Genomic DNA, 13,033 nt, shown 5'->3' with positions numbered 1-13,033 from the left:
ATAGGTTCACAAATAAATAATATTTCAGGGTAAAACATAATAATAAATCATCAATGCATAAATTAATCAGATCATAAAGGGTTTTCACTACGTATTACAATCACACAATTAATTTACCGGTATTAAATCTCATCTCTCGAATCTCGACTTAACCATTTATAAATTAATCTGCCTATTGAAACTAGACCTAAACATCAATTGTCATCTCTCGAATCTCGAATAAATATTGTCAAACTCATGCATAAAAGATTAAGCCTAATCTAGTCACAGAGCATTAAATCAATCAATAGTAAATTAATCTAGCATTGATAATTAACAACAATAAATGACCCCGTCATATTATTCATGGATCCCCACAAACCTTAGAAAGAAAACTACTCGCACATAATAAAATCTAAACTAACCAAAACAATTAAATTAAAGATAATTAAAACAATAATAATAAAACTAAAACAAAGCAATAATAATAAACTGCAATCCAAACGAAAATAATAACTCTACGAAATCAAGAATGGAATACGGAGTATACTTTACTACTAATAAACAAAAGCATAGAAATCTTAACTATAAAGGACGAAAAAGACGAAGCGAGGTAAATAAAACAAAAACCTAAGAAAATCCTAACTAGCGTGCAATTACGGAAATCTCAAGAATAAAAAAGCTCAAAAACTAAGACTAAAAGTAAGTAAAAATAGCTGCCCCCCTTGTTCCTCCAATCTACGGGTTTTATATCCCACTAACAATATCAAAACCGACTTAAGGAAACAGCAGATCCAAGCAAGGCCGATCGGGCATTTAACCGCCAGATCGGGCCCGGTCAATTTGGAAATAAGCTTTGGTTTGGGTTGTCAATTCTCCTTTTCTTGACTTGGGCTTAATTACCTCGGCCCAATTTATTTTCTTGCTTCACATGGTCCATGATAATGATTTGGTACGTGAATAATAGTATTAAAACCTTCGATCTCTTCCTTAAATCGAGCCCTTAATCATTGAAGTAAATTTCTTTAACTCGACCTTGGGCTTAAAATATACAGTTATAAAATACGATCCGACTCCAATGTCTTTGTAGTGGCTCAATAAGCTCGGGAATTGACATAATTCTGCAAATTCCTACAAAATATTACGAACTCTACAAAAACACTAGAAAACATATATTAGTAATAAAAATAGCTCCGCAGAGCTCAAATAAGCACAAATATGATCGTGGGACGGGGAATAAATATATATATATATAATAGACTCATCACCGGCTGGTTGGGGTCTCAGCTCTTCAGGTCGGCCGACAGCCATTAATTGCTATGCTTGGTCGGCCATGATCTGCTTTCGCTTCTGGCCGACCTGGTATGCTTGGAGTGGGGGTTCTTCCCCTTTCAATTCGGACGGTTTTCCTTGTCCGTGAATCGTTGGCTTATCAACTAACTGGTTGCACTCTTTTGCCATCTTCTGACTTCCCTGAATCAAACCAATCTTTTCGTCCAATCGTTCAAACTTTAACAGCATTAAATGGGGGATAATCATAGCCTTGGCAGCATTTAAGGTGGGACGGACGAGTATGACATTGTAGCCGGTCAACTCCTTTACCACCAAGAATCAAACGACCATGTCTCTTCCTTCTCCTTTCTGCCCAAATTGGACTGGCAGATCTATCTGTCCGACTAGGTGAATGATATTTCCCCCAAATCCCACCAAGGGGTGCGTAATGTCCTTCAGAGCGTCTTCTGGGAGCTTCAAATTTTTCAGAGCGGTCAAACTGATGATATCGGATGAGCTGCCTGTATCTATCAGTATTCGGCCCACCTTTAAATTGGCTATCTTCATGATGAAAACCATTGGGTTATTGTGTAGGGCTTTGACTTCCCCCCGGTCAGCCTCAGACACGGTTACCTCGGGAAAGGGCTCAGCTTTTACAGCGTTCGCCTGCATCACTTTCCCTAAATTCCAGGCATTCTGCTTAATTCCCTTCATGTTTAGGTCGCCTGAGGCAAAACCCCCCGATATCACGGCCACAAAGCCCGAATCGGTACTATTCCCATCATCTTTATCATTTTTCTTCTTTTTCTCGGACGTGTTGTCTGTCCGAGTATATGTTGTCTGTCCGGGAGGCTGTTGAACCAATCCTGTGCCACACCCTTCAAAGTGGCCGGGAAATATTTGCACCAGGTAGCATCGTCTACACTTTGCAAATACATCAGGTTCCTGTACGAGGTGATGTGTTCCTCTAGGTTGCCCATGCCATCATAGGCTCCCACGAGTACACTCTTCACCTTCGGCGGCTAAGGAGAAGTTAAAATATCTTGTGAAAACGGAGGCGGCTTATCCCCAAGATTCAACAACCGCATCTGCCAATCAATTGGCTGAGGCTGCACAGACTGTCCGACCATATAAGGAGTCTGACCAAACGTCTGAACGAACGGCCCATATCGTCCGAAAACCTGATGGCTCGGCTGCACAATGTCGTTAAGACCCTGAGGGGGCGTATACTGCGTCGGTTGAACTGGAATGGGGGTTAGAGTACGCACAGCTTGACTCCTGCTGGAGATGGTTGTGTTGCTATGTTGAGAAAAAGAGTGGTTGGAAAATTCATCCGGCATAGTGGGGGTTGAGGCCGTGTCTAAGTAGGCGACACGTTCCCGTTGCTTATGCCGGAGGTAGTCCTTTGCATCCTTCCATCTTCTAGACGGCTCAGGCTTTTTTCTTTGTGGCTGCCTACCTCTCCCCCCAGCCGACTAGGTTTTCGCCAGCAGATCAGAGAAATTCGTCCGCGGCACCCTTGGAGACCTTCCATTCGTTCGGCAAAATGGGGTGTTCCCAGCATCTGTTGCATTGGTTGCCTTGTTTTGAGCTTTCTTTGGCGCCCTATCCCCCTCTTTCCTGGGCGGCTGCCTAGAGGTAGAGGCTCTGTTGCTCTCAAACTCCTTCCAGAGCTTGTCAAGCGCGACCTTTAGAGATGCTGCGGTAACAGGATGGTCATCGTCCTCTTGAAATGAGGCGGTTAGCGGATTACTGGTTAGAATTATAGGGATTATGTCCTCTACATGGTCGTCCTCGTCTGGATGAGGGTCGGGGTTAGGTGTCTGACCGTCTATTGCCATAACGGACAAGTATCCCCACAGACGGCGCTAAATGTTTCGGGTATTTTTTGGATTTCCTCGGATATTGGTCACGCTCTCCTGGCAACGAGATTGAGACACCTGCAAAACAACGAATATTCCTTTGCAGCAATATTCGCCTCCGATGACCAAGTTAGTGATTGGAAACAGAAAAAGCTAGAGAGAGAAAGTAGAGAGAAGTTGGAGCTATTTAATGCTCTTTTCTTTGTAATGTCGTAATCCCCCCTCCCATCATAAATGATTGGGGTATTTATAGGGGTGGTAACTTATGCCCCTTTAGGGTTTGTACCCTAAAATTATGTGACGTGATTGGCTGGGAAATCACGCGATGCCACGTGCAACATGGGGGCGCCGTTTTGCGACTTTTAGGGATATCTCTCGGGATTTGGGCCATGATGTAATGAGGCCTCTTTTTGTGCTGATTTCATGGGTTTTATATGCCCTAAACACGTGGCGTCTTCCTGTAGTGACACGTGTCACCCTTTTATTGGGCCACGTGTCGCTACAGGATTGGCCCGTGTACTAGAGTGCTTTTAACCTGAATGCGTGGCATCTTCCCATAGTGGCACGTGTTACCCTCTTATTGGGCCACGTGTCGCTACGGGACTGGTCCACGTATATGGGGTATTTTTACCCTAAACACATAGTATATATTTTTCCTGTTTTTATTTACTTGCAACATAGCCACGTGACATATATTTTAATATTAAGATTATACAATTCAAACAAACAATTTAATCAACTTGTGAGAGCTTGACATGGAGCAATATTAGTTAAATGACTATGTGGCACAGTTCTACGTGATACGTAAACGTTTTCGAGTAATATGTTTACAAAATAAACACAAATTTCAAAATCATAAAATTGATGAATCAGCGTAACATAAAAGACGCCACAAAACTATGACAGAACATGTGAAATGTCATTGAAGTTTTATGTCACATGCTTATTCAATTTTGTGCATTAATCATTCACCGAAAACGCTGGGAATTCGTTCACTACTAACAAATCCATATTAGGCCTCCGTTTGCAAGTCCATCTGCATCCAGGATCTAGTAGTCCAGTATACAGAACGTTTTCTTAAAACAATATCTTACTATCTAAGCGAGCTTTAATCCCTATACTTATCGATTACTCCATTGAAATTGTAGAGAACCAACTTAACCAAAAACTTAAGTAGATGGTTGAGGCTAGACCTGGTAATCCTGACCCTGACCCGATGACCCGACCCAAATGACCCGACCCATGACCCGAAATCGACTTGAAATTGACCCAAAACCCGAATTAACCCGACCCGACCCATACCCGACCCGAAGTGGAACTGACCCGACCTTGACCCGAAACCCGAAATGACCCAACCCGAAACGACCCAACCCGAGATAACCCGACCCAAAGTTGACCCGAGACCCAAAACAACCTGACCCGAAGTTGACCCGAGACCCGAAGTTGACCCGACCCAAAAATGACCCGACCTTTAACTTCTTTTAGTAAATATATAAGTTATAAAAAGTTTATATTAGGAAATTATACATTAAAATAGACCCAACAACATCTTACATGACTACATTGACTTTCATATAATAGCTAAAAAAGATGGTCGAAGTGAGATGTGTGAATAGTGCAAAATGTCAAATCGTTAAGAGTAATTTGGGACGGAGGGAGTATAAGAATAATTCAAAGAAATTATTACAACAATGACAATGATAATAAGAGTACGTATTAAAACTAAGATCAATAAGAGAGTGAGGTATAACTCAATTAGTTAGAGCATCCCTCTTAGTTTAAGGAGATCGAAAGTGATTCTCAGTCTAAAGTTCTAAACACAAAAAAAAAAAAAAAGGTTAATAAAGTCAAACAATTACTATAACCCATGAAAAACTAGCCTTAATAAATATAGTGAGTTTTTCGTCAAAAAAAAAATAAAAAATAAATATATATACAGAGTTGAATTTAACCCAATGAATCACCCGAATATGATTCGACTAGAAGTTGACCCGAAAATTGACCTGACACGACCCGAAAATTGACCTGACCCAAACTTGACCCGACCTGAACTCGACCCGAAGTGTTGACCTAATTATCAGACGACCCAAAATCAACCCGAAACCCGAAATGACCCGACCCGACCCGACCCGAACTTGACCCGATAATCTTTTGACCCAAACTTGACCCAACTCGAAATGACCCGATCCATACCCAACCCGAATGACCCATTTGCCAGGTCTAGTTGAGGTCCAAGAATATGTTTTTACTACGTATACTCTATCAACAATGTTTTACCGTTTACATTAAGAGTAATCATGTACTAACTTTTACTATAGTGTTACTACGAGAAATATACTTCATATAATACAAGTATGCATTAAAAACAAAGGTTACTTTGTAAAATGTTGTTAAATACAAGTACATGTTTATATATAGGAAATTTTGACAATTACCACCTTCTACTTTGGTCATTTTAGCAATTACCACCTTGTTTTTTTTTTTTTGAAAATTACCACCTTCTCTTTTTCAAAACACCAAAACTTACCACATTCTCCCCCTTTAACGGCCATATGACGTCATGTATGGCCCACCACTTACCTTCCCCTCCCATTTCCTTCCTTATTTTCATTTCTATTTCGACACTCTTAGCTTCTCCCCTGTCTCTCTTCTCTCTCATTCACCATTAATGTTCATCAATTCATCCTCACCCACCTAAAAATTTCTGAGATTTTACTCTCTCTTGTCACATCCTCTCTCTCTCCTCATTATTCTTGGTCAAAGTACTTGCTAAATTTCTCAGAATAGTACACTGTTCTTGGCGCAGTAAGAGACTAGAATAGGGTTGGAAACGTCATTGTTGAAGGGGGGACCAAGCTAGGAGGCCTTTGCTGTTTGAAAATTGCAAAACGGAGTTAAAAAGCAAGGTAATTTGATAGTGTAAAGTGAAATTGACAAACCCTAGAACTTTAAAGTGTATGTGCATGTTAATTTGTGCAATTTGGTTTTATATTCATCAATTAGTTGTAAATTAGGGTTTTTTATTGTTTAATTAGTGGAAATAATTTAAAATTCAAAGCTGCATGTTTCGATTTGAGCATTGATTGGTCTGCCATTAGAATATTGGTTAAAATTGATATGCATGCTTATATTTTTGTTGTTTACTGTGCTTGGTGTGTTTGTTGTTGACCACAAGCAATTGATTATATATTGTTTGCTTTTTTTATTGCATTGGGTGCTGTAGTGTGGAAGAGAGTATATATCCCAAGTTTGTTGATTTAAGGATTAGATAAGGAGGTGAATTTGTTACTAAGACTCATAAAAATAGGAGGGTTGTAGAGTATCAAGGTGGTTGGACATATTTGACTACTGGAGTTAGTGTGAGAGACATGAGGGTTTCAACACTTAGATATGCTGCTGCTACTGGTTTAGTGATGCTGGAATGGATGTTCCCCAAAGGTTTAAGGTATGGTATAGGCTGAAGGGAAGAACACTTGGCAGTGGGAGGAGAGAGTTTAAGGATGATTTGGACATTGACAAATTCCTGGACACTGTTGATAAGATGGGGATAGTGGAGATGTATTGCACAATTGAGTCTGTTTTTGAGCCCACACCAGAATCTTTGCCTTTGAGTTTGCCAACATATAGGATAAAATTTCCATCCCTCACAATTAGTGAACCTGGGCCCAACCAGCAAGGCCCAAGTGTAGCTCAATCTCAGCCCAACTAGCCTTCTACACAACAAATTTCCAAGCCCAAATCTCAGAAATTAATACCAATCAGAAAACCTAGGGTGGTTGAGGAGGCTGTGTTGATATCAAAGAGGGAGTTCAATAAGCATGTTAACACTTTGAAAGGGATTAGATCTAATCCTAGGGTGAAGCATGTTGCACAAAAAGGAAAGGGTAAGAAAGTGAGTAGGGCAAGGAAACATGATAAGGCAGATAAGCATAAGAAGGTTAAGAAGACAAAGAGGAGGTTGTTTGAAAAGGATGACAAAGAATCTGGTTTATCCAGTTTTGAGGCAAGTGATTTAGATGTTGATTGGAATCCCGGTGAAGAAGAGTGTGAATTGAATGTTGACGAATTTTTTTCAAGCAAGGGAGGGGATGGAATACTGCAGGAGGTACAGAGCAGTCTAGCTCGGGGGCTTAAAAGAGATGGGGTTCCAGATCAAGGCAGGACATAAGTGAGAGAAGAAGAAGGTGAATATTCTGAGGAGCTAAGGAGTTTACTTGGTTCATATTTTGAAGAGGAACCATATACAATATTTAATGTCCTCACTGATTTCAGCAAACCAATTACATTGAAGGTGGGGCTGAGGTTTACTTCAAGTACTGTTGCAAGGCTAGCTTTAAGACAACATGCTGTAGAAAATAGGTATGACTTTTATTTCTTGCACAATGATAAGTCTAGAATTAGGACTTATTGCAAGTTCAAATGTGGTTGTACATGGAATCTAAAGACTTGTAGAAAACCCATGTGTAGCTGTGAAAACCAATGCCCTTTCACAGTGTATGTTAGATTCAATCCTAGGAAAGTTACTGGGTAATCTATTATATGAGACTAGACAACACTTGTGTAAGAACTACATCAAACAAGAAGATGAATTTAGAGTACTTAGGAGATAAGTACATAGTGCACTGGAAAGCTGATCCTAGTTGGAAATTGAAAGCTTTTAGGCAGAGGGTGTTGATTGAAACAGGTATTAAAATCACTTATTGGACTGCATGGTTGGCTAGAGCTAGGGAAAAGCTCAAGATATATTGTTTTGTAGCTGAAGAATATGAGAGAGTTTGGGATTATGGGAAAACAATCACCAAATATAACAAGGGCAGCAGGGTGGGGGTAGCAGTTGATGGTTTGGATGGGCCAGAGCCACCTATATTCATGAGAATGTATATGGCTCTTAATGGATTGTTTTAGAGGGGTTTAAAAAAGGGTGTAGGTCTATCATAGGGGTTGATGGCTGTCACTTGAAGGGTGCATACCCAGGACATATTCTAGTTGCTATTAGGAAGGATGGAAACAACAACATATTTCCATTTGCTTGGGCAACTGTGGAGGTGGAAAACACTGAGACTTGGGTTTGGTTTCTGCAAATGCTGATGAAAGACTTGTCTGGTAAGAAAGGTGAAGGATGGACCTTTATGTCAGACAGACAGAAGTTATTGCAGCTACATTTACCTATCTTTTTCACTTAAATTTGCTAAATTTGCTTACTTAACATGTTAGTAATTTTATGTGTGTTTATGTGTGTGCCATTAGGAATTACTTGAAGCATTTAACCAAGTTGTGCCCAAAGTAGAAACCAAATATTGTGTAAGAAATATCTGGGCAAACTTCAAGCTTCAGTTCACTAGGACCCTTTTCAAAGATCTGTTTTGGCAAGCAGCAAGGGGAACAACTTTGGTATATGCCTGTTCCTCTAACTTGTTCTGTTCCTGTAACTTCAGCATTCATGCCTTTTTTTTCTTACTTTCTTCTGTCCTTCAAGGTTGATCATGAAATTTCCATGGAGAGCATTAAATTTCTCAATGAAGATGCATATGAATACCTTGTCAACATCCCCACAAGGCATTGGTGTAGGCATGCTTTCTCAACCAATTGCAAGTCAAACATGTTATTGAACAACATGTGTGAAACATTCAACTCAGTGATAAGGAAGGCAAGAGATAAATATATTCTCACTCAAATGGAGTGGATGAGAAGGTATATGATGAGGAGGTGTAATGAGAAGTGGGAGGGAGTGCAGAAATTGAATGGTAAGAATATGCCCTACATCACCAAGACACTTGAAAAGATTGAACATGTGGCTAGAGGATGCATTGTGCAACTGTCAAGGGATGACAACTATGAGGTGGAGTTTGGAGGAGACCAAGCTGTTGTTGATATTCAAGAAAGAACATGTACATGCTACCATTGGCAGCTCACTGGAATTCCCTGCACACATGCCTATGCCTGTTTGATGGATAAAAGAGTAGATCCAAATGACTATGTTGATGAGGCATACAGTAGGGAGACTTATCTGATGGTACTCTCATACTTCCTGTACCAGGTGATAAGCACTGGGAGAAGATGGGATTCAGGAAACCATTGCCTCCTGTCATAAGGGTCTTACCAGGAAGACCTAAGTCTAGGAAAAGGAAGAAAGAGCAAGGAGAAGATCAAGATAAAGTTGCCCCTCCTAAAAAGACTACAAGATGTAGCAAGTGCAAGCAATTGGGACACAATAAGAAGACTTGCAAGAATGAAGCTGCTGCTCAGCTGGACAAACAAATTGACAAAGGTGGCATACCTCCTTCAGAAACACCTTGGGTTAAAGAGCAAAGGAAGAAGAGGGAAGTCAAGGAATTGAGTAAGGTAATCTATTTAAACTTAGGTTGTCAAGCATTTCCTGACTTTTTCAGTATCTCACTTTGTTCTTTTCTCTGTGATAGGTGGCTGCAAGTGGAACCCAACAAGCTGCTGCTGCTGCTGCTTCTTCTCAGCATGGTTCACAGTCTGCTGTTGACCACCCAATTCAATCCACTCAGCAAAGTCAAACTATACGGATAGAAGTGGGGATCATATGATGAGAGTGGTAATTTTCAAAAAAAAAAAAAATACAAGGTGATAATTGCTAAAATGACCAAAGTAGAAGGTGATAATTGTCAAAATTTCCTTATATATATATAAAGTTACATAAAACTCTAAATCATTTTAAGTATAGTTTTTAAGACAGTAACGTTTAGTTATGTAAATGGTCAAACTATACGGATGTCAATATTAAATATGTCAGTTCCTGTTACGGAGATAATTTTCCTTTTGGAGACATTTACAAATTCTCGTCCTGTAAGAACAACTGAACAAGTTTCATTTTTAAGACGAGCTTAATAAAACGTTTTGGTCCTCAAATAAATTACTAAACCCAAAAAGGCTTAAAAATAGTCCAAGTTTATAGAGAGATTTATTTAATAGAATTCACTGCTGTACAAAACCAAAATAAGATGGAAATTAAAAAAAAAAAAAAAAAAAAATAGAGCACCCCTGTTTGATAAACAGAGGCTTATAGAACCTTAATTCATTCTCCTAACGCTATTTCAATCATGATTTTATGTTCGTCATTCTTTATCGATTCTTCCCATCTTCGCCGGGGTTTATACTCTCCTGACCTTTCAAAGGACTTGAGGAGCAGTATTTGATCGAACATATTTTTTAGCAGAAGAGTGAGATAACTCTCCTGACCTTCTCCTAAGCATTTGGCGCATACCATCAGCAACCCTTGAAGCCGGGCTAGACTTGTAGTTGCTGCAGAAAGACATATGCGCGCTAACAGCATTTTCAACCCCCGCTCGATTTACCTCGTCTCGAACCGCAACAGAGCATAACCCACATAGCCATTTCCCATTGAAGTTTGCCTTCACTGCTTCTATGTATTCTACTGTGCACTCCTCTTTCAATCCACAACACTCACATCTTACTAGCTCTACTTCCATATTTTTATGTATTTAACAAAAAAGGGGAAAATAAGGTTTAGTTTTGAGGATTTTGGTTGAAAAACTAGAGTTGTTTTGTGGTGAAGTATGAGTAGTTGTTTGAATGGTGAGAAGAGAGTTAGCAAGCTAAGAGAGAAGGGGTGAGAAGGAGGAGTATATATAGGGGTGGGGAAAATCAGCCATAATTTGCTGCATGTTCTAAGGGAACATGGGTAGTGGGGAAATAAGACAAATGGGGTCACCTTTTTTTTTAGGGTGGGATACCTAATGTGTTGATTAATCGTTGCATCATTTAACACTATCATATTTGTCACCAAAAATATATAATTAAATTTTTATGAATTATAATTCGGTTGATTTATATCAAATTGTCATAATCTGTTCAACTTATTTGTACTTAATTAAAACGAAGAGTTATATATGTATTCCAAACTCCAATCTATAGTCCAATAACCAATAACAAAACCACTTAATGATTTTTAGGATCGTTCCTCCATTTTTTATATAAAGTGTATGAGTATGACCAATATATAATTTTAGGAATGCGAGTTGAAGTAATAACAGGTTATTCAGTTCACCTTATTTTTACTTATTTTAGGTTATAGCTCAAGAAAATTATTTTCTAATAAGAATTACTACTAATTACAATAAGGTTTATTAAGTTTCAATAATTTTACTTATGTTCTAACAAGATAAGATAAGTAGTTCAGATAAGGTTGCGAATCAAAAAATAAATAAATAATGTTGTAATAATTATAACAAGTATAAATTAAAGAATGTAAGAGGAGAGAAATAAGGGGAAAAAAAGAAAAAAAAAAGGACTCCCTCACGCGATAGAAGTGGGGATCATATGATGAGAGCTGAGACATACAATTTAATAAAATGTCCAAAAAAAAATGATACACTTATAATAAAGGGTTGATTTGAAAAAGTGATGCACTTAAATAAATAAGTTAGAGGGAGTAGCAAAACCCATTTGGTTATCAATTCAATAAAAGTTTCCTTTCTAAAATTTAAGTTATCTTCATTGGGGCACTTCGTAATTGTCGTGTTTGAATGCCTAAAAATGAAAAAAATTAAATGTTTTAGATTAAGACTATGCGCAATTCACCTTATTGTCACTTTGCTTGTTTAAGATAAATAATTGATAAAAGTTAATAAGTTTTAATATAACAATTTTTTTTTTTTTTTTTTTTTTTTTTTTTTTGGAAGGATAATATAACAAGTTCATATAGCACTAGTTCAATTAAATTCAAATATATTCGACAACAATTTTCATGTGAATTTAATGTAATCGAAGCCAAACAAAGTACCTCGCCTTTACAAAATAGTGTACCAACTCATTTTACTACGTAACCTTTGTTTTTTTATAATTATTGTAACAAATTTATCCAAAATTAATACTGAATAAAATAGATTGAGTTGATAAAATCTTTCAAGGATAATATTTTTTTGGGGGGTATTTAGAGAGGTATAAAAATGGATGATGAGAATCAATTTCACAGTCCTTTAAAACTTGGAGGGAGCTCTAACCACTTAAATTATCCCTCCCTCTCTTCCTAGATAATTAGTAAGAAGAGGAGCAATTGTAAGGCTGGGTCAAAGGTTCTAACATACAATATATACTTTACATGCTAAACTAGTCTTTTACTATAAAAAAAATAAATAAATAAAAAATTAATAAATATTAGACGTTGCTATAACTCTTTTAGTGTCAAATTTTTTTTTTTTTTTTCTTTTAGTGTCAATTTATAGCAAGTTAATTTTTGGTCGGTTCATATATGTTACTACAATCACAATCTTTAACTTATATGAAAAATTCAGGTTTCGTTAACTTGCTTTTCCTCTGGGTCCCATTTCTTCTTGTCGCAGGTAATTTTTTGACTCAAAATTACTTGTATATGTTAAGCTCAAATTTTTTTTCTTTCTTAAATCTCAAGTAATTATACAATAAATATTGTAGCAAGTTGTTAAACATGCAAATTCGCAATATATAGTTTCCGTTTGTGTTTTCTTCAATAAAAAAAAAACCTTAACATTTGTGCTAGCAACTATCAAGCATGGGCTGCATACTCGCATAGTATACGTAGAACAAGTGGTACAAAAGCAAATCTACGGTTATCAAATTGGTGGAATACAAAGTATCGGGCAAATTCATTTTAGTGCAAGTTAACCCATTCAAAAATTGATATAAAATGTCTAATAACATATGTCTAAATTTCAAATGTAATAAATATATTTAAAATTAATATAAAATGTCCAATAATTTATATCCGTCTTAATATGAGTTCAAACTTACACAAAGATTTTTTTGTACTCCGTATTAGATAATAGGGAACGAGACACGTGACCAAGATAGATAGACCTATTCTTGTGTATCATGCTGCTGTTTTGCACAAAAACTAGTTGTTAATAAACACAAGTACTAATATAAGCTAAGCTACTCCGAGTATAATTTGGCCG

At 37.7% G+C, this 13,033-nt stretch overlaps 2 protein-coding genes across 2 annotated transcripts; one reads left to right on the top strand and one right to left on the bottom strand.

Annotated features, from left to right (window-relative positions):
- The first annotated feature begins 8,321 nt into the window (after positions 1–8,321).
- Positions 8,322–10,111, top strand: LOC110713446. Its single transcript, XM_021891893.1, has 3 exons — positions 8,322–8,504; positions 8,590–9,455; positions 9,533–10,111. The coding sequence occupies exons 2-3, from the start codon at positions 9,171–9,173 to the stop codon at positions 9,665–9,667; spliced, it is 420 nt and encodes a 139-aa protein (XP_021747585.1). The 5' UTR covers positions 8,322–8,504; positions 8,590–9,170; the 3' UTR covers positions 9,668–10,111.
- On the bottom strand, positions 10,002–10,886 carry LOC110713447. Its single transcript, XM_021891894.1, has one exon. The coding sequence runs from the start codon at positions 10,568–10,570 to the stop codon at positions 10,250–10,252; it is 321 nt and encodes a 106-aa protein (XP_021747586.1). The 5' UTR covers positions 10,571–10,886; the 3' UTR covers positions 10,002–10,249.
- Positions 10,887–13,033: the final 2,147 nt, after the last annotated feature.

The sequence above is a fragment of the Chenopodium quinoa genome, unplaced genomic scaffold (genome assembly GCF_001683475.1).
Source record: "Chenopodium quinoa cultivar QQ74 unplaced genomic scaffold, ASM168347v1, whole genome shotgun sequence".
Classification (NCBI taxonomy): Eukaryota; Viridiplantae; Streptophyta; class Magnoliopsida; order Caryophyllales; family Amaranthaceae; genus Chenopodium; species Chenopodium quinoa.
Note: the sequence above shows the minus strand (reverse complement) of the source record. Positions and strands in the feature narration are given on the sequence as shown.